The sequence below is a fragment of the Pneumocystis carinii genome (assembly GCF_001477545.1).
Source record: "Pneumocystis carinii B80 chromosome Unknown supercont1.2, whole genome shotgun sequence".
Classification (NCBI taxonomy): domain Eukaryota; kingdom Fungi; phylum Ascomycota; class Pneumocystomycetes; order Pneumocystales; family Pneumocystaceae; genus Pneumocystis; species Pneumocystis carinii.
Window position 1 is genome coordinate 18,985 of NW_017264714.1, and position 20,556 is coordinate 39,540.

Sequence of the window (20,556 nt, forward strand, 5' to 3'; positions counted from 1 at the left end):
TCAAAAATATAGTTATAAGGATTAAACATACTTTTTAGGGCATGATTATTTGATCGTGTTGATTTTTATTCCTATGTTATCAATAGGTATAGAAATTATATGTACTGTTGTTATTTCCTTTTAGCTATATTTATATCTTTCAAATAGGAAATATGTTAGAAATAGAAAATATGTCAATTAGAAATAAAAAAATATAAATAATTGTTATTGTTAAAAGATACTATTAATTATTATGTCTGACAATTTAATTATATTTGCTTGATAGCAAAGCTCTTTGAAACTTAATGCTTGTATCTCAGAAAGAATAAAGTATATTTTCTCAAATATTTGTTGAGATATGACAGTAATGTAATTTAATATCTTTTTTTTTTGTTTAAATTTTATATTTAAAAAACATTGTATGACAAAAGCAATTAGAATATAGAAAAAGTAATCTATAAACATCTTCAATAACAACTAATTAATATATTTATATATATATTTTTTATTTGATATTTTTTTTAGCGACGTAAAGTTTAAAACTAATTTTTCACTTTTTAGTATTTAAAAAAAATTAAAAAGGTAAAAAATCTTTAAAGTAGATATAAGCGATTAAGGCCTTTAAATATGAAAGAATATGAATATGGTTTTACTTAGATAATCTAGTTTTTATAAACTTTTTGATGAAATATGAATAAATAATTTAATGAAATTAACATTTGACAATTTACTGACAAATTTGCTATAGGATTTAATTGATATTTGAGAAATGCTTATTCCTAAGAATAACAGAAGAAGGGTATGTAGATGAAGGGTTATTTCGTTTTTCTAATCAAATTAATATTAGATATATGAGGTTCTGTTTAGAGGTATAAAAAAATCAAGTAATGGTAATTTTTATATAAATTTTTAGATGGGACTCTTGTTGCTAAAAAAGATTTCAACGCTTCTTCTTCAATAGAGCTTCCTGATATTCCTAATCTTCATGTTATTAAGGCATGCCAATCGCTTACATCAAAAGGATGCTTAAAAACTCGATTTTCATGGCAATATTATTATTATATTCTCACAAATGAGGGGATTGATTATTTGAGAGAATGGCTGCATCTTCCAAATGAAGTTTTGCCAAATACACATAAAAGACAAACACGTCCACAAGTTTCTCGAGTATCTCGTGGTGGTGACAATACCTATAGGTCTTCAAAAGGCGATAAATATGAATATCGGCGTCGTGACCATGGGGATAAGAAAGAAGGAAGTAAGGAATATACTTATATTTTGGTGTTTTTGTTAATAAGATTAGTTACACCAAGAGATTTTGCGCCAAGTTTTAGAGGTGGAATTGAACGAATGTAGCCTGTTTCAGTATAAATTGTATCCATAGTATATTTATAGATATATTTTAATAGACATACAAAAGATACTGTACTGTAAGACAGTACTTTTTCAAAAACGGCTTAAAATTGTTTTTTGTAATCATTTGTTGTTTTTCTTTTGAATATTTTACTAGGTAATAAATCCCATAGAAATATATCAAATTGGAAAGCAAAATGTTTTATATTAATAAAATACTAAAAACAAATATTAATTACTTTCATATATTTTTTTTAGAAAGACAACTTTTTAAAAAAATATTTTATTGTACGATCATTTATGCAGTTGCTTCCTTTACTATTTTTTTATTAATTATAAAAAATTGATTAATTAATTTATCTTACAATATGTAATTATATCATTACGATCTGATGCTTTTTTAAATCCTGGAAATACCATCTAAAAATAAATAAATATTTTACATTAAATTGTTCTAAAATACTTTTGTTCCTGGAATATATTTTTTTGGATTTTCGAGATATTCAAATAATGTATCTTCAGACCATACAATAGATTTTTGCTTATTAGCTTCAGTATATTGATAGCCTTCTGCTTGTCCTGTTTTTCGTCCAAAAACTCCATTACTAAAAATAAGTTATATAATAAATAAATTTTATTTTATTATTACAGATTTGGTCCAACCTATTTAAAAAAATAAATTGTCAATAAATAGATAAAAAGATAATTATATATTTATAAAAATGTTTACTTTATGTGGCCCGCCTTTTTCTACTGTATGGCACTGAGCACATCTAGTTTTAAATAGCTTGGCGCCTCTTTCAACTAAAAAAGATAAGTTAAAATCCTCAAAGGCATTAATATTACCATCTCCTTTCGAAAAGCTCATAGTTTTAGAAATTAAATTTGTATAAAATCAAATTATTTAAAAATTTCGAAATTTTTAGTATTTTCGTAATTTTATCTTTTTTAGATGCATAAAAAATGATTGAAAAATCATAAAATGAGTGTTATATTTACGTACAAAATTGATTGATATGTATAAATAATGTAATATATAAGTAAAGATATGTATATATTAATTGTCATAAAAAATATAGTTAATTTAAAAAAATGTACAAAATGAATGAATTAAGATATAATCATGTTTATAAAATTATTTTAATCCAAATCCTTCAGAATCAAAGATCGCAGTTATAAGAAAATTGTAAAGTTTTTTATGAATTTTATAACAATAAAGGCATAATTATTAAAACATAAACAATATATTAAATTTAAAAATATGAGTTATATAAATTTACATGTATGTGCGATAGGATATCTATTGCAATCATCTGCAAGAATAAAAATTTTAAATAAAAGATTAGCAGCGCCTGTAGCTGGAATATGATCTGATCTTGTAACAAAAGCAAGTAATCTTGTCTGCAAACTTGGTTTTATTTTTTAAAAAATAGACCAAAACCTAAAATATATTAATTAATTTTTTATTATCTCAAAACATATCACTGTATAACTTCTTCTTCTGAGCTAGTTTCCTACGAATTTGAACTATCATATACAGCAACTGCACATAATTGATCAACATGAAGGCTTTCGGGTGATCCTCGTATAAGGAGTTCTATTTCTTCTTGTCTAAAAAGAGAAAGAGTATTTCCTCTAAAAACATGATAAAATTCTCTTTTGAGTGGCCCAAATTGTTTTGAAATAGATGTATTCAAAATAAAACTGGTATATCTTTTAACATATTCTAATGAAATATTAAAACAATTCGATAAAAAGAGATGAAAGACCTTCTCTATTCAAATTTGTGACAGCAATTTTTTCTCCATTTTTGCAAAGAGGTAATCAGCAAGCATTTCCAAATACTTCATATTCTCCTACAAAATCCCTGCAAAAGATATCTTCTAGATTACCTTCAAATGTTAATAGATGTTGAAATTCCTCGACTAAACCGGTACAGAAAGTTTTTAAGTTATCTAACTTACAAGAAATATCTAATAATTTTTATATAATCAACCTTAGATATTTAATAGACAAAATAATAATATAATATTTAAATACCATAGCATTATAAAATTCTGAAAGAAAAGTTGTTTTTTGATTATTAGATGTGACTATTAAAAAGTAAATAGAATAAAATAAAATAAAAGACTATTACACAACAAAACCATCATTCTAGCAGACATTTTAATTCTCCAATTAGTGTCATAATCACTTTGACTATCCATCTTTGTGTATATTTATAAAGTATTTTGGAAATAAAGCTATTACAGAGTTGTATCTTTTTATATAAAATATTTGGATCATAATTGCAAAACCAATTAATGATATAATGACGGATTTCATTTGACATGCTACTAATATAACCAAATGTGCGTTTGATAATATTATTAGATTCATTTTTATAAATATGTTGAAAAAGAAATGGATTTTCGAGGATAAGAAGAATCAGAATATCTGAAAGCTTTCTAAGTGGACGTCCAATGCGCTTAAGAAGAATGTTATTCGCTTTTAACACAGCTCGAATATGATAATTTGGAAGAGTCGACAAAATATCATAAAAAGAGCGAATTTGTGATAAATCTATAGAACTATTAAGGAATTGTCAACTCCCTATATAATAAAATGAGTAATATAAATAACTAACATTCATAAATATATACACTATAAAAGGATGCATTTAAAATTTTCCATGATGAAAATGTTGCAACAAGTATATTCTTTAAAGGTTTCCAAGATGTTTTAAAATTTGCAGAGTTATTTTCACCGGTAGCTATCATATCCTTAAAAATAGTTAAGGAAAGAGGAGTAACATTGAATTTCGGGGAAATAATATATCATTGCATTTCAACAGGACGTAAATCATTAATGGAAGAACAAATGATACCTAATAACATTAATAATAGCTAAATTAATATATATACTTTTTACATTGAAAACAAACAATATTATTAGGATAACATAAATTCGAATGACAACAATTACATTCTCCAATAATTTATAAATATTAATATAAATAAAGAATGGCCAATTATCATAGTTAGTATATGAAAAGTTACGGGAACTAGTATTGACATTTCGAGAGATTGTTTGCCTATATTAAGTGTAAATTTTGCTCGGCCATTCATGATAGTCGAACAGTAAAATAATGTTATTTTTTCATGTAAGTGTTTATACACAATTTGACAAGTATCTGTATTTATAAAAGTAAAAACTATATCATCACATATTAATATAACATATTAAGCTGTATATTTTTTCAAATATAATTATATATGAGTAAATTTAACAAAATATATGATAATAGTTAAAGCGATAAGAGTTAAAATTTAATGAAACATAAAATTTATAAAAAAATAATTAAAAGAAATATTTTTATAAATAATCATTTACCAAATATATGGAATATATGAGTATAGATGTCTAATTATTTTATGTTTTAGAATAAAATAATTGTTTTTAAATATAAAAAATTAATTTTAAAATTAATATGAATTATACATACATATAATAATTTTTTTAAGATATAATTATTGTGTTGATTGTATGTTTTAAATTCGTTTTTTTATTAGATCCATGTTATCCTTTAAACAGTTTTCTATTAAAACATGAAATTTATTAAGAAAAGAATAAATAAATGATAAAAATAACTTTTCTTCAAATTAGTATTCAGTATTACATATTTTTATTAAAAATTATCTATTTAATTGGAAAATGAATAATACTTATAGTAATTTTGTTATAAAAGAATATATTTTAAAATATTAAAATATAAATAATTATACAAAATAATCATATAAAATAATCATACAAATTAATCATTTTCTATATTCAATTCATATCACTCATAAAATTTTATAATAATAATGATATTTAATATGGCTATCAGTAGAACTGTTTTAAGAAATTATATAAAAATAAATACACTTTTCAAAGAAAAAAATTATAAATGAAAATTTAAATTAATGCTTTAAAATTGCGAATCTGTTTCATATATTCTCCATCTTTAATCTTATATTTAAGAAAAATAGTACTTATTTTTTAAAATTGATTTTTTTCCACTCGTTTGTTTCTATAGTAACATATGTTGACAACATACATTATACACGTTAGAAAACTCTAAAAGATATTTTATAAAATTATAAACAAATATTGCTGTTTCTTTGGATTCTTTTGCAAGAAGAAAAATGTCATTTTTTAATTTGTTAGTATTCTCTTTAAAAAAAATGAAAAGAGCTGAGTTTTATAGAAATTCACGGACACGAACATTAACATTCAAACCTAAGAAAATAGAGGAAAACAAGAGACGATTCCTTCTAAAAGAATATACAAAGGAAACTCTTGGATCAGGTTCTTTATCCAGAGTTGTCTGTCTCCCAGAAGGTGAAGATCTCAATGAATGGCTCGCATCCAATAGTTTGTAAAATTATTTTTTAATATTTTCTTATTGAACTAGCTGTTGATTTTTACAATCAAATAAATATGCTCTATGGAACAATAACAGAATTTTGTCTAAGTGAAACATGTCCAATGATGTCTGCAGGATCACAGTAAGTTTATTTTAAGCTGGCATATTTGTTTATTTTAGATATGAATATTTATGGCAAGATTCTAATAGATACAAAAAACCAACAAAAATGAGTGCGCCAGAATATATAGAAACTTTACTTCAATGGGTTCTTTCTTTTATTGATGATGAATCAGTATTTCCGACGAAAAATGGTTTATTAAATTTATAATTAAGCATAAAATTAAAAATCATAGGATTTCCCTTTCCTAAGTGCTTTTCTTTAATAATTCGTCAAATTTACAAACGTCTTTTTCGAGTATATGCACATATTTATTGTCATCATTTTTCTGCTATTGTAGCATTGGGAGAAGAAGCTCATTTAAATACTAGTTTTAAACATTTTATATTCTTTGTTAACGAGTTTAAGTAATAATTCATTTCTAATATATTTAGCAATACTTATGATGTTTTTAGTCTTATTGAGAAGAAGGAATATGCACCATTGCAAGAACTTGTCGATAGTTTTATTACCAATAAAAAATAAGATCTTTTTAATTATAAATTATTATAGTATTTTAGAAACAATAAAGTTTGAAAAATTTAAATATATTTTAGAAGATTTAAGAGATTATTAAACTGGTAATCATTATATGTGTTATTTCCTTAAATGTAAAGATGAATAATTAATTTAAAATATTTGTAAAAATTTACTTTGAAATTATTATAAACATGATATCTTAATACAATTATTTACATAAATCTAAACGCCGATTTAGTATTTTTTTACATTTCTAATTCACGTTCAAATGCAGCTAATTCCTCGTCTTCAAAACCATTGCTTCCATTAATAATATCAATTACATTATTTTCATTATCATTCAAAAACTCTAGATCATCGTCCGATAGAAATAAAGTAGAATTCAAATTATTTTTTATATCAGTTGATTGATTTTCAGATTTAATCGTGTTTTTTTGAAAAGAAAAAACTTCTGAGTGGATTTCTATTTTAGCTTGGTCTGTACATTTTGTATTTTCATCTTTTTTATCTATATCCGATTTAGAATGATCTATCAGATTTTTTGAAACAATATTTGAAATTTCTTTAGTTTGTATTTTATCTTTATTAGCCATTTCTTTATTTTTTTCCATTAGTTTAGATCTCGCTGCTTTTTCTTCTCTTATTTCCTCTAATGTTCGAACCCTAAATTCTACATTATCTTTCTCATGAATTGCTGATAATCCACGCTTCTCTTGCTTTCTAGAATTATTAGTTTTCGAATTTTTAAGACTAGCTTTCTGCTGAAAATTTTTTTTTAGAGCTTTAGGTTCTGTAGGTATAGCAGTAAGAATAGATGAATTCTGTAATGGTTGCATTGTTGTTTTTATATTTTCCTTTACAGGCGATTTCTCTTGTTTTTTCGCTGTCGTCGGTGCCAATAATATTGACTCTGGCTTACGTTTTTTTTTATCTACCCCTTCTTCATTAAATAATGCCTTTTTTTTCTCCGGTTCCACATTCACTGAAAGCGGTGATACTCCCAATTCTTTCTCTTCATTTTTTTTTACTTCTAATGACATTGTATTTGATTCTGTCTTTTCTACTAAATTTGAATTAATACTATTATTTTTCTCGTTCTTCAAAACATCATTCTGAACATTAGATAAAATATATTGTTTTCCAGAACCTGATACATTTTATTAGATTCTTTTGTCCCTTCTTATCTTTAAAAATACCAGGCTGATCATAATGTTTAAACGGACAAATCACCTTTGTACATCCTGTAGGTGTAGTCTCCCAATAACAATATGTCCCACTAATATAACTTGTTAAATGACGCTCACCACATCCAATTTTAGTACATGTTTGTCGTTGTTTAAATTCCTCACATTGTACACGACTTTCACGGGCTGCTATACTATGTCTATAAATACATAAATTTCCCTTATTACAGGAACTATTCATAAAAAAAAGACAGTCTGCACGACCATCTGCATAAACTTCTTTCATAAATAATTTATCTCTATTTTTTATGGTTAAAATGCTATTTTTTAAACTTCCGTACAGCATTCGGACAAATTAAGATTAATAACAAGTAAATCTTAGTTAAGGTAGAAATGAGCCTTAGATCATTAAGGATCAGAGGAAATATTGTTAATATTCCAATAATATTAAGGGTTATAAATAATAGAAAGAAATAAATTAGAAATTAATTAATTGATAGAGACAAGGATACGCAACAGCAGCAATTCATGCTAAGGCACCAGTTCAGTTGTATGGAGTTGATGGTAGTAATATGTTTAGTAGAAGAAAAGTATGAGGAAGACTTATATTTAGGGACATACGCTACAGCTCTGTATAATGCAGCAAGTAAAAGTACATCTCTTGAGAAGATCGAGAAATCGCTTAATTCTCTGTGTAATATTATTGATAAAGATGTGAAACTTTCATTAATTCTTAACAACCCGTCACTTTCAATAAAGGAACGAACAGTGATTGCAGATGTTCTTTCGAAATTGCTAGGAAAAGACGAATTAATTTCGAATTTTTTACAAGTAATTGCAGAAAAAAATCGTTTTAACCTTATAAAAGATGTATCTAAGAAGTTTTCATATCTTATAACAACAAAAAGAGGGGAAGTTGAAGTAGTTGTTACTAGTGCAACAGTAAAAATATGCCATTGTTGTTTGTATGGTTAATTGGAGATTTAGTTACTTGATTCACATTCTTTGAAGCGTTTAGAAACAGCTATTTCAAAATCAAAATATGTTGGACCAGAAAAAAAACTTGTAATGATTAATAAAGTAATTGAGTATCGAAATATTTAATATAACATGTTTACTATAGCTAGGTAAATAAAAATATTATTGGAGGCATTATTGTAGAGATTGGAAACTATACAATCGATTTAAGTGTAGCAGATAAAATTCTAAAATTAAATAAAATTTTGACAGGTAATTATATTCTATATTTATAAGAGTAAGACATAATTTAATTAGATTCTATTTAAATCTGTTGATTTGTTTTATATCCTAATATTGAAAAACAGGAGTAATGTTGAATAAATTAAAAGTATTTTTAATAAAACCTTTAAATTTTATTAAAGTATTTTTTATATAAAAAGTTATAAGAATCTCTTTATTTTTACTATTGTTATATATTCATACTGTTTTAGATGTTTTAAATATTTTATTTATAAAAATTTACAAGATTCATGTTTTTTAGTATTAATAGAATTGGATTTTGTAATTTCCTCAATTTTTATATATAAGAATAAAAACTATAATAGTTCTGGATTATTGCCTCTTAAGAGATTTGGTTATATTATGTCTTTAACCTAGTAAAAACAATAATCTATATCTTTTTATTATTTCCATTAATAACATATTTTTAAAAAAAATATTTACAAAAAAACTATAAATACTGTATTTTCATTCTATATTTTATGTATAATAAATAATAAACCAGAAATAATATTTTATATTATGTTTATTATTTTATATAACTATTAGGAGTTATATAAATCAAATTTAAATCATAAAAAATATTAAAAAATTATTTTTTAAAAAAAAGACAATTAATGTAATTATAAGATTTTTCTGTTCCATGCAGCTTTCTTCTTCTCAGCTTTCGTACTTGCATTCATCTTTGCTCCAGGTTCCATCTATAAGACCTGATGCTAGAAAATCTACACAATTTCGTCCATTATTTGCACAAATAAATGTTCTTCCATTGACTTATGGATCTTCTTGTATAAAATGGGACGATACTCATGTTGTTGTGGGCGTCAAGGCAGAAATAATTGACGCATTGGATTTACAGACTTTACATGAGTATAAAAAAGGTGGAAAAATATCAGTAAATGTAGAAATGTAAATTGATTTTTATATAAATTTAAGTTAATTTTATTAGATTCCCTGATGCATCTCAAGAAAATTGTGAGGATGATTCCATGTCAGCGTTTCTTACGCAGTCTCTACAACAATTTTTATCAGGAATTAGATCTGAATGTCTTTTAGTAACACCAACTAAAGCCTGGAATATATTCATAGATGCAGTTGTTTGTATTTTGAAAATAAGGTGATATACGCTTATTTTTATAAAGGTTATTTCATCAAATAGTCATGCACTTCCTGCTCTTGCATTAGCGATGTATCTTGCACTTCAAACAGCTAGATTACCCCATATTATTGCGCATATTGCACCAGAGAATATAAACTCAGGAGAAGCTATTCAAAACACTGGGTCTGGAGAGTTTGAAGTTGATTATGATTTGAAAAATAGTGTACCTATACCTGATATTGAAAAAGTTGGAGTAGTTGTTTTTGTTGGAAATGTTGGAGATAATATTTTGTATGATCTAAGTGATGATGAAATGGCTGTTGTAGAAGGATTACTTGCTGTAGGTGTTCTTCAAAATGGTCAAATTGCATATACTAGAAGAATTTATATATCTGGTACTCATAAAAGATCTTGTCTAAAACGTTCAATTATAAAAAAGATGTTAAAAGGTGCGGCAATTATGGGAAAGGAATTGATTACCAAGACCAAAGAAGAAATTATTAATCAAGCAAATAATAACAAGATAGGTTTTCTCTATTCTTTTTAACTAAACTACATCTAGCATCATAAGAAGATTTTAATGGATTAAATTCTTATGAAAATATCTTTAAATTCAATAATATTACACATTTCTTATATATATAATTACATCAATATTGGCAATATATCTTCCAGAATAAATTAGAAAACTCACTCAAATCTTTTTTCATATATGGTTTTCATATATTATTACTCTTTTATCTATAGTAAATTCTATCAGATTTTTATGTAAATGTAACTTTCCATAATTAGTTTTTTCCTACTAATGCTATCGTAGGATACCTGAAAAATCAGCATAAGATTTTTTAAAAAAAAGATAAAGAATACTCTTTTTTCCTCTTTTCTTCAAGTATATGTACTAAATATGCTTTCTATATGTTAATAAAGAATAAGGTTTGTATTTTTTATATATATATTTTAATAGGACTTTAAATAATTATTAAGGCTGACGATAAGATTAAGGCATATTAGATAAAAAATTGAGAAAAGATTAAGAATTATAAGGGAATAGTAGGGGAAGTTTTTAGGCAGTAGATCATATTTGAATGTTTTTTTTGGCCTCTATATAAGGAAGCGGCGAAAAAGATGGAGATTTTAAGTAGTAAATTTGAAGTTTTAAGTAATATTGGTGATGGGAGCTTTGGAAATGTTGTTTTAGCACGTAGAAAAGTATGCAATGATTCAGAGCCGCGACTGGTAAGTGAACATATTAAATAATTATCTAAAATGCATGAAATATAAAGAGATTTTTTTCAAATGTGTAAAAAATCAGGGAAATTTAAGATCTAGAAAAGTTTAATAAATAAAATAAGGAATTTATGAAAAAAATCTTTAAAAGACAGAATTTTATTTAATATTGAATGGTATTAACATGTTTAGGTTGCTATCAAAACCATGAAAAAGACATTTCAAACATTTTCTGACTGCCTAAAACTTAGGGAAATACAGGTGTGGATATTTGGCTTTTAATGTATAGAATGGCTAATTTTATATGTTAGTCTCTACGTACACTTCCTCCCCATCCGCATATAGTTCCTGTATATGATACTTTTCTTGATCCTACAACTAAACGTTTACACTTAGTTATGGAGTACATGGAGGGAAACTTATATCAACTCATTAAATCCAGGAATCGTAAGAGTTTTGATATTCAAACAATACAACATATATTGTATTTTCTTTATATTTATTTTTGTAAAAGATATTTTAACATAGATATCTAGATATCAAACATTGTCTGCTCTGAAACATATTCATGATCACAATTTCTTTCATAGAGACATTAAACCGGAGAATATTTTAGTTTCTACAGTACCAAGTCAGAGATTATCAGAATTATCAACTCTTAATAATAAATTTTTAACATCTTCATCAAAAGATGTTACTTATTTAATTAAACTTGGTGACTTCGGGTTAGCTAGAGAAATTGAATCTCAATCGCCATATACATCATATGTTTCAACAAGATGGTATCGTGCCCCAGAAGTACTTCTTCGTGCAAACGAATATTCTGCACCTGTTGATATCTGGGCTTTTGGAGCAATGGCAGCTGAATTAGCTACATTTCGGCCTTTATTCCCTGGAACAAATGAAATTGATCAAATATGGAGGATTTGTGAAGTTATAGGTAGTCCTGCTATATGGATCCATAGTAACAATAATACGGAAATTGGAGGAGGTGAATGGAAAAAAGGATTAAAGTTAGCAGAAAAACTTGGATTTTCTTTCCCAAAGGTATTTTTTTTCATTTTTTAAATAATAATAACAGTAATTAGATTCCACCGATGTCTTTAGAAACTATTCTGTCTAATTCTTGGCCTTCATCATTTGCTTCCTTTATTAGATGGACAATACAGTGGGATCCACTTCGAAGACCTAATTGTATCCAAAGTCTTGAACATCCATTTTTTAATAAAATTGACAATTCGATTAAAGTATCTATCATAAAAATGAATATAAAATCAGAACCAGTATCATCTCAACTTATTGATAAAAAATTGAGTATCGATCAGCATAACTTTTATCTTAATAAGACAGAATCTCATACGCATAAAAAACAAATTCCAAATGAAAAATGTTCAAATATTCATTCTATGCCTCAAAAACACTTGTCTTTCAATTTAAAATATTTATGGTTTCGAAAAAAGTATGAAGCAGCAGATTTAAGAGAATCTAAATACAATAAAGACATTCAAAGTGATAATCATTTAGAAATTGATGTAAATTCGGGGAAATTTCACTCTAAGCACCATTGGCGTAATCTAGTCTGGAAAAGTAAAATTGCAAACTCAGATCTAGTAACAGAACCAATAGCTTCTGAGAAGGCTATTGATGAATTGGTGCAAATGTCTGGTGAATCTTCATTACACAAAGAAAATGATGCGTCCATTAAACCATTGGTCGTTAATGAAAATGAATCGAAACTGGCTACTAAGAAGATAGATCAATTTAATTCAACCATTTTGGATATAGAAAGTTCAGCGGTAGATACATTAGAAAAAAATATAGGTCCCAGTATGAGTCTTTTTTCACATTTACGAAAAAAAAATAAACAATTGGAAATTTCAAAATTCAAAGACCTATATAACTCAAAATCGACTGATTATTCTATAAGTAATGGTCAAGATAGCGTGGTTCTTCATACATTTCAATCATCAGATAAAACTTCGAAAACCTTTAATGCAGAATTGAATAAAAAACATACTCAGGAAATTGCTCAGCCTTTCCAAGACGTATTTACATTCACTAAAGATTCTTATAGCAGTATGCATCAGAACAAAATGCTATGTTCTACTAATCATCGACATCATATAGTTAATGGATCTACTTTGTCTCAAATTAAAGATTTTAAATTTTCGAGTTCATCAAATTCTAATGTTTTATATGGACATAAAAAAAATGAGGATAAATTTACAGAAAATTCCCTGAATTTGTCATATGATGTTTCAAAAAAAGCAGATACTATTCGAGGGATAAAAAAGAATAAAAATTGTTATATGTGTCATCCTTATGGTTTAAAGAATGAGAAAACTGAACGAGATATTTCAACTGATTCAAAAAATAAATTGCTTTTAAGACGGGCTTCTCAACCGTTTCATTCGTCTAGATTATATTTTAATTTCAATGTCATGCATCATAAACCAATTTTATCCGCTTCTGATGAAAAATATCCTTTAAAATACGAAAATATAACTAAACAAAATATTTCAATTAGAAAAAAGAAACCATTGGTCGTTTATTAACTCTACTTTAAAATCAAGCACTTTTAATCAAACACATGTTTTACGATAATCATCTTTAGATCTTAATGGCGGTTTTTTCATTAAAGATACCCTTTTCGCTTATACATTTGGGATTCAAACGTGTATATTTCATATTATAAAAACAATTTCGATATTACCTTACTTAACATTAAATTGCTTCAATGTCATTATTCAATCGGATGTTTTTAACAAATGAATTAAAAAAAGCATTGGCTGTCTTTTTAAAAAAACCTGTTATTTATTCTCTTAGGCTAAGTAATAACTTATTTTTTGTTAGATGTTTTCGCTGTTTTTTTCTTAAAAAGAAAAAATCATTAATGTTTTTATTTTTATTTATTAATTCTAACAATGCTTTATACATTGCATACTAATCCTTTTTTAATGTATTATTTAATATATATTTCTGGCTATAAAATTATCTTAAGATTTCTCGAACGTTAAATATAAAAACAAAATGGTAAGAAATAATATATTGAAATATGAATAAGATGAAAGAAGACTAAATATAAATAGATTGAAAATGAAGATAATATATATCAAGGGAATCATGATAAACAGAGAGATTTAACAAGAAACCTGAAAAATAAAGAAATATTTCAAAAATATTCACCACATTTAAAGACAGATATACAAAGACAAAGAAAAAGGCAACCACTAGAGAAATTTCGTATGTTTTTACTTAGCTCAAACAAGATGCTTGTATTTCTTTGATAAGAAATTAATATTATAAAGATCAAGAACATACTATACCATATCTTCGCCAACAAATTCGAAGAATCCCGAGATCAGTTATAAATAAACGATGGACACGAATTTCAGAATCATCACTTATCCAAATTGTGGAAATTTTGAAAGATATTCAACGGTTTAAGGGATATATATATATTATATTATATTAAATCTTATAGATCAGTTATCATGAGTATTCGTCACAAAACACGGAGGATGGATGCTCAAAGAAATTTAAATATAATGATTAATAAGTAATAAGTATGTTTTTAATTTTTGTATTTTTTAATCACATCAGGATACGAGATCGTCTTTCAAGATTGTTGGTTCCATCTTCAAAAGAACAATATAATTATGAAAAATTAAAAGAAAAAAATGTAATATTTTTATTTCTTATGTTAATATTGATATTTTTTAGCAAGAATTGGAATCTATTCTTATTTCAAATTTAGAACAAATATCACGATTAGAAAAAGTATTAAGTCATGAAAAACAGTTAGTCTAATGTTGATCAGATATTATATATACTAATATTAAAAAGCTTACTTTCTAAAGAAGAGGCGAATTTTCGAGATTTGACAAAAAATGCACAACATGATGAAAAATCAAAAAAACAGATTAAAAGAGTATTTTAATGATATAGAATGTCTCTTTTTAACCAATGTTTCTAGCTTCATCCTTTATTAGGATTGCAAGATGATCAAATAGAGCAAAAGTTTTCGTCTGCTCAGATTAATTTGAACGAAAATAATTCTTTAGCATTTGACGTTTGTATTATTATTTATAGAATTAAATTCTGATCATTTTAGATATCGGATGATAAGTCATTTATTAATCTGGAAAGGCAGGTGAAACAGTATGTTAATAATATGAAATCAAATTCTATTAGAGCAGGGAAAATTATGCAATTATCTCAAAAGGCTCAAGTTACTTTATTGAAAATTTTAACATCATATGATCATTTTTTATCGCATAAGATTTCGATTGATACATGTATTTAGTTGGAAATAATTGTTTATGTATTTTATATGTATTTCTGATACTTTTAAAAAATATTTATTGTAAGAAAATTATGTGAATTTAAGAATTAAGCTATTTAAATGTTCTTGTGTTTTTGTAATTACAAATACATTGAGAGAATTATATATAAATTAATGATTTAAGAATTAAATTTATTTTATTGTGAATATTTAATATATTCACAAATAGTTCTCTATAAGCAAAAATGAGGCTAGAATTGATCTCTTAATGATTAACATTAGTTTTTTAATGATTTTTATATAATCTAGGTCTAAAATAGTTACTTTCTATTAATATACATGATTTATTTAAAGAAATTTCAAAGTGTAATTGAATAAAAAAAATTAAATATAGATTATTCATAAAATAAATAATAAGTTCATTTAACTTACATAATTAAAAAAAATCCAGTAATTTTAAATGTTACTCTCTAAAATTATCTATGTATCATTAAATTATATAAAAAATATCTTAAATTCTTTATTTTTTAAGTTTTGACATAATTGTTGTAATACTATTATCTTGAGGTTCATTAGTTTGCGCATCTTCACGTCTTATAGTTTCTAGCATTTCTTTTACAGTATTTTTATCAAGGTCGTCTCTTTTAGTCAGAAGATCTTCTACATACCAAAAAGGAAGATCCCAATAATCATTTTTAAATGCTATATAATCTTGAAAAAATAATGCGAGAGTTGTAGATAATAAAGCTAGCATTCTCTCAATAACATTGAAATGGTATTCTAATTCTTTAGGATTTATAAATCGTGCAAATAATCCAAATGCTAATCGCACATCATTTTTTATCTGTTCAACACAACTAGGCATTTTAAACCTGCAGCCTTTATTTCGTACACATGATAAATATAGAACTAAAAATTCAGTTAAAAGATCTTCTACCAAAATTCCAAAAAGATTTTCATTAAGATGTGATCTACAATCATCAAGATATTCTCTATATGTATCCATGATTAAAGACATATGATTGCCTCCATACCATGCTGGAGTAAAAAAATATAAAAATGCAGACTTAAGATCATTGCAAATAAGTTTAAGAAGAGAGACTATACACTTATGAGAAAGATCAAGAAACCCATCTGTCGTTTTGCTAAGGCATTCTGATATTTCTGATTTGTATTTCTCAGAGACCCAAGGCAAAATGCGTGCTGAAATGGCTTCAGTATAATCGGCGCAACGTATTTGATCATTGGCTAATGCAATGATATATTCAACCAAACCAGCTGGAATATCATTAGGTTGTTCAATTTGTTTTGTAACTTCGGAATACAAAAGATCCCCCCACGCATCTCTATGTTGTTGAAGTATCTTAGAACATTCTAAAACAACCCCTAGAAGCACTCTGCTTTGATTGCTCTCAGCAGCAACATCCATTTGTTGACTTATCATTTGGAACATTATTACAGCACCAGGCATGCCATATAAATTGTCAGCATCAACTTCTGGTTGTTCTTCTCTTCTAATAAAGCTATTAAACTCCTTTTTTGATAAGTTAGAAACCCATTCTTTCATTTTTTTAACAATTAATCTCAAATAATCATCAACAATTTCTGTTTCATTTCCATCTAAAAGTTTAGGAGTTAATTTATCCCGAGTAATTCCAAGTTCCTTATTCATTTTTGAATAATACTTCTTCACAAATTCCAATACTTTTAGAATAGTTTTTGCATCTGGTTCATCGTACATTATATTTTTTAAGATATCATATATACCAGCATGATAAAAGTTAAGAAAAACTTCAAATATATTCCATTTAAGTGGTACAAGATTAATGATTTCTCGGTTTACAAGATGCAAATCATCGAATATCCAAAAGATATTTTCTAAAATCCCTATATAATCATATTTAAATTTTTCTTCGAATTCCTTTAAACTTATATCAATAGAAGTCTTTATTTCCCTGAAGAATCGTTCTTTATAATTACGAGGAATACGTGGACAATCATGAATTGTTTTAAGCCTGGATGCCAATTCTTTATTATTTTCTTTTAATTTTTCAATTTCTGAAAATTCTCTATCAAGTCTATCTTCTGTATCAATAACTTTAGCCAAGCGTATAACCAAATCATTGTTCCCATTTCTCACAATTTTCAAAATATCTTGTGTAAGGATCCAAAGCATATTTTCAAATAATTTTGAAACAGAATCTAACCTAGAAAAATAACGTTCAAGTATTCTTTGAACATCTTGACCTGCATTTCTACTTTGATACATTGCTTGATCTCTAAAATTCTGCAATTGGATAAGTTTATAATGAATATTTAAAAAGTTCTGCATTCTTAATGTTTCATCTAAGATAATTTAATATAAAAAAAACTTAAATTTTCAGAATAACCCTCTTCATCTTGTTTCATCATTTTATCTATTTTATCTAATTCTTTCGGTATATTTCGTAGATTTTCTGTCATTTTTTGAACATCATTAAAATTCTTATAAATTTTAGATGCCTATAAATGTTATTTTATTTCCTTTTTCTCTTTAAATTAACATTATCTATTATAGAAAACTTTTCTATCATTCTTGATTCTGAAAACATCTTATCAATCTAAAACATAAATATAACCCTTAACACTGATTTTTATCACCTTAAGCATGTTATCTTTTATATAATACATCTGTTGCTGTGTAGATGTTAAAAATGCCAATCCTGACTAAATATCCCATTAATTTATTGAAATTAATAACGTGTTTCATTATTACTCGAATAACAGACAACTGGTCCTTAATAATTGCCTTCATTTGAGCATCTACTGATGATTTCTTTCGGGAAAACTGTGTAATCAAGTTATCCAACTTGTATAAATCCTATTCATCTTAACGTTATAAAACTAACTTATATCTAATCCTTACATCTGGTTGCCGCAAAAGCTCCTCAATACTATATATTTCTTAAGTAAAATCTTCTTATTTATTGTATTTCTTACCATTTAATAGCTGATTCTAATGGTTCCTCCATTTATTTAAAAAATACGTCTTGATAGAAGGTCGACGTCTATTAAAAAATAATGGGTTATTTTAAAATAACACTTCAGAGTATTATTTCTTATTAAATATCTTAAATATCTAATAGAAATGTAGGATCTTGTATTGGTTTACCAAGAAATATTAAGCGGGTATTATTATCATTAGGTTTACGTAAAAGATTGTCAACGGTTTATCATAGTATTTCGCCGGTAACAGCAGGGAAGATTTTGAAGGTTAAAGAGCTTGTTTCGGTTGAGGAAGTAGATAAACGCTTGACAACAGCTGAAATGAGGGAACTTAGACGTCCAGATAAAGGTTATTATGTAGAATCATAAGTTTATAATTGTGAAGAAAGATTAAGAAGAAAATTATTGAAAAAGAAGAATGATATTTGAGAAATAATTTATGGAAACTTTTTGTATATAAATTGTTTATTAAAAGGGAGTTTTGTGTATTTTATGAAGATTTTTATATTTTGAACTTTAGAAGTTATAAAGAATGAAAAAGATTCCAAGATAGTCATGTTAAGAGTGTATTTATTTGTAATTATATATATATAATAATGTAAAAATAAGTCTTAGGCTTTATGTAAATATTTTATGAATGTAATTAAATTTTAAAAGATATATTTTAGGACTTGAGCTTGATGATGAAATTTCTATTTATGTGGGATGAATTGTAGGATATAAGTAAAAATTAGGGAATGTATTATTAATTTATAAGTAAAAGATGATATAAAATTTAATTTATTTCTATAAAAAGAATTATTGAAGACTTTACTATATTATTCGTATGCGAGTCCGAGGATAATGCTGTCTATTTATGATATTTAGTTTTTTATGTATAGTTTGAGTATTATTCGAGTATTCCAGGAAAATTTCCTAAAATATTATTGAATTTTATAAATTTAAAATAATATACCCGCTTCTCTCTATTAAAAAATGATTAAACAATGGTAAATAGATGATAAATTAAGTTACCTGTGTATCCCATTGTTGTTTCCATTCGTTAGGGCCTTTTTATGTTATTTATAATAAAAGATGAAAAGAATAATTTATACATAAACTCTGATATGTAGACCAAAAATCTTTACAAGCAACATGATCTTCACCGTGTATATTAATACACTTATAATAATTAATATAATTTTGATAACAACGCTGATAATGATTATTTATATATTCTTAAAAATATTATCTTACCTTTGTCTATTTTAGAGCACAAAAAGTGCATTTATAATTAACAAAAAATTTTAACTATCTAAAAAGCTATAGTACCTGGTTCATATTAGGAAAATTACCATCAAATCCTGCTGTTTTAAGTTGTCTAAAGTTATTATTTTTTAGCTAAATTTTTAATTTTAATAAGTAACATACTTTAATTCTTCAGACATTTTTATTGTTAGAATTATTTATTAAATATTTTAAATATTATCTTAATGATTTAAGAAATTGATTTTTTTATAGTATATAAATATAAGAATTTTTAAAAAAATATTAATATTGAACAAAAAAATAAAATTCAGTTAACTTAAATAATATATTATTATTGATTAAGTTTATTTGAATTTTTTGGAGATAATATAAAAGAATAATTTTTTTGTCAAATTATAAGGTTTAAAATAAATTTATTAAATAATGTTTTTTTCTTTGTAAAAATATTTTTAAAAGATTGTATTGTTTTTATAATTAGATTTTATGTTTTAATTATATATTTCTTTATGATTTGGAGTTGTTAATTTGATATATTATTTGAAATAATTTTAATGAAATTTTGTTTCTATTATTTAATTATTTTAAATTAGATTTTTAAAATTAATATTAAAAATAGAAATATATTTAATTGAAACAGTAAAAAGAAATATAAATAACTAATATTATATGTAAAACATTTTAACAATACTTTTTATCTTCGTTTAATATATTATATAAATGTTTTAAAATAATTGACATAAGTTTTATTTTAAAATTGTTTAATTGTAGTTATTTATAAAATCATGAAATAGTTGGATAATTGTATATCCAATAAATATTATTAAGAGAAAAATAATTAAGATGTTTTAATATTTGATTTTTTTTTAAAAAATAATAAATATATAGTATTAATAAAGTAATAATGATTGCGTTATATAGAAAGTTAGTATT

The 20,556-nt window shown here is 25.1% G+C and overlaps 12 protein-coding genes across 12 annotated transcripts; 7 read left to right on the forward strand and 5 right to left on the reverse strand.

The window, feature by feature from the left end:
* Positions 1-535: 535 nt before the first annotated feature.
* Positions 536-1,381, forward strand: T552_00300 (hypothetical protein). Its single transcript, XM_018368915.1, has 5 exons — positions 536-561; positions 728-778; positions 827-848; positions 893-1,237; positions 1,283-1,381. The coding sequence occupies exons 2-5, from the start codon at positions 749-751 to the stop codon at positions 1,333-1,335; spliced, it is 450 nt and encodes a 149-aa protein (XP_018227179.1). The 5' UTR covers positions 536-561; positions 728-748; the 3' UTR covers positions 1,336-1,381.
* Positions 1,382-1,608: 227 nt separating this feature from the next.
* T552_00301 (cytochrome c) lies at positions 1,609-2,242 on the reverse strand. Its single transcript, XM_018368916.1, has 6 exons — positions 2,179-2,242; positions 2,063-2,136; positions 1,982-1,995; positions 1,796-1,937; positions 1,698-1,752; positions 1,609-1,650 (listed from the first exon to the last, which is right to left on the reverse strand). Exons 1-6 carry the CDS (start codon positions 2,198-2,200, stop codon positions 1,631-1,633), a joined length of 327 nt encoding a protein of 108 aa, XP_018227180.1. The 5' UTR covers positions 2,201-2,242; the 3' UTR covers positions 1,609-1,630.
* A 356-nt stretch (positions 2,243-2,598) lies between these two features.
* On the reverse strand, positions 2,599-4,091 carry T552_00302 (hypothetical protein; the record flags this gene model as incomplete). The annotated part of the gene is made up of 6 exons (XM_018368917.1): positions 2,599-2,740; positions 2,851-3,058; positions 3,225-3,291; positions 3,373-3,425; positions 3,496-3,894; positions 3,959-4,091. The coding sequence occupies 6 exons, from the start codon at positions 4,089-4,091 to the stop codon at positions 2,599-2,601; spliced, it is 1,002 nt and encodes a 333-aa protein (XP_018227181.1).
* Positions 4,092-5,473: 1,382 nt separating this feature from the next.
* On the forward strand, positions 5,474-6,411 carry T552_00303 (hypothetical protein). The gene is made up of 6 exons (XM_018368918.1): positions 5,474-5,515; positions 5,561-5,727; positions 5,768-5,861; positions 5,900-6,033; positions 6,076-6,247; positions 6,296-6,411. The coding sequence occupies exons 1-6, from the start codon at positions 5,499-5,501 to the stop codon at positions 6,363-6,365; spliced, it is 654 nt and encodes a 217-aa protein (XP_018227182.1). The 5' UTR covers positions 5,474-5,498; the 3' UTR covers positions 6,366-6,411.
* Positions 6,412-6,559: 148 nt separating this feature from the next.
* On the reverse strand, positions 6,560-7,873 carry T552_00304 (hypothetical protein). Its single transcript, XM_018368919.1, has 2 exons — positions 7,556-7,873; positions 6,560-7,506 (listed from the first exon to the last, which is right to left on the reverse strand). Exons 1-2 carry the CDS (start codon positions 7,827-7,829, stop codon positions 6,605-6,607), a joined length of 1,176 nt encoding a protein of 391 aa, XP_018227183.1. The 5' UTR covers positions 7,830-7,873; the 3' UTR covers positions 6,560-6,604.
* A 17-nt stretch (positions 7,874-7,890) lies between these two features.
* On the forward strand, positions 7,891-8,871 carry T552_00305 (ATP synthase F1, delta subunit). The gene is made up of 6 exons (XM_018368920.1): positions 7,891-7,996; positions 8,044-8,107; positions 8,157-8,485; positions 8,531-8,623; positions 8,671-8,773; positions 8,819-8,871. Exons 1-6 carry the CDS (start codon positions 7,937-7,939, stop codon positions 8,827-8,829), a joined length of 660 nt encoding a protein of 219 aa, XP_018227184.1. The 5' UTR covers positions 7,891-7,936; the 3' UTR covers positions 8,830-8,871.
* A 508-nt stretch (positions 8,872-9,379) lies between these two features.
* Positions 9,380-10,466, forward strand: T552_00306 (hypothetical protein). The gene is made up of 3 exons (XM_018368921.1): positions 9,380-9,691; positions 9,732-9,879; positions 9,925-10,466. Exons 1-3 carry the CDS (start codon positions 9,426-9,428, stop codon positions 10,426-10,428), a joined length of 918 nt encoding a protein of 305 aa, XP_018227185.1. The 5' UTR covers positions 9,380-9,425; the 3' UTR covers positions 10,429-10,466.
* Positions 10,467-10,960: 494 nt separating this feature from the next.
* Positions 10,961-13,709, forward strand: T552_00307 (hypothetical protein). The gene is made up of 5 exons (XM_018368922.1): positions 10,961-11,117; positions 11,301-11,369; positions 11,420-11,592; positions 11,645-12,155; positions 12,197-13,709. Exons 1-5 carry the CDS (start codon positions 11,007-11,009, stop codon positions 13,661-13,663), a joined length of 2,331 nt encoding a protein of 776 aa, XP_018227186.1. The 5' UTR covers positions 10,961-11,006; the 3' UTR covers positions 13,664-13,709.
* Positions 13,710-14,103: 394 nt separating this feature from the next.
* T552_00308 (hypothetical protein) lies at positions 14,104-15,460 on the forward strand. The gene is made up of 9 exons (XM_018368923.1): positions 14,104-14,141; positions 14,198-14,351; positions 14,417-14,549; positions 14,593-14,667; positions 14,712-14,790; positions 14,832-14,908; positions 14,955-15,039; positions 15,085-15,180; positions 15,223-15,460. Exons 1-9 carry the CDS (start codon positions 14,139-14,141, stop codon positions 15,412-15,414), a joined length of 894 nt encoding a protein of 297 aa, XP_018227187.1. The 5' UTR covers positions 14,104-14,138; the 3' UTR covers positions 15,415-15,460.
* Positions 15,461-15,873: 413 nt separating this feature from the next.
* T552_00309 (hypothetical protein) lies at positions 15,874-18,441 on the reverse strand. The gene is made up of 7 exons (XM_018368924.1): positions 18,373-18,441; positions 18,299-18,326; positions 18,149-18,253; positions 18,034-18,099; positions 17,937-17,993; positions 17,784-17,895; positions 15,874-17,739 (listed from the first exon to the last, which is right to left on the reverse strand). The coding sequence occupies exons 1-7, from the start codon at positions 18,402-18,404 to the stop codon at positions 15,914-15,916; spliced, it is 2,226 nt and encodes a 741-aa protein (XP_018227188.1). The 5' UTR covers positions 18,405-18,441; the 3' UTR covers positions 15,874-15,913.
* T552_00310 (ribosomal protein L30) lies at positions 18,413-18,792 on the forward strand. Its single transcript, XM_018368925.1, has 2 exons — positions 18,413-18,481; positions 18,527-18,792. Exons 1-2 carry the CDS (start codon positions 18,454-18,456, stop codon positions 18,745-18,747), a joined length of 249 nt encoding a protein of 82 aa, XP_018227189.1. The 5' UTR covers positions 18,413-18,453; the 3' UTR covers positions 18,748-18,792.
* A 431-nt stretch (positions 18,793-19,223) lies between these two features.
* On the reverse strand, positions 19,224-19,841 carry T552_00311 (hypothetical protein). The gene is made up of 7 exons (XM_018368926.1): positions 19,789-19,841; positions 19,690-19,738; positions 19,615-19,620; positions 19,473-19,572; positions 19,393-19,427; positions 19,334-19,343; positions 19,224-19,293 (listed from the first exon to the last, which is right to left on the reverse strand). The coding sequence occupies exons 1-7, from the start codon at positions 19,803-19,805 to the stop codon at positions 19,268-19,270; spliced, it is 243 nt and encodes an 80-aa protein (XP_018227190.1). The 5' UTR covers positions 19,806-19,841; the 3' UTR covers positions 19,224-19,267.
* Positions 19,842-20,556: the final 715 nt, after the last annotated feature.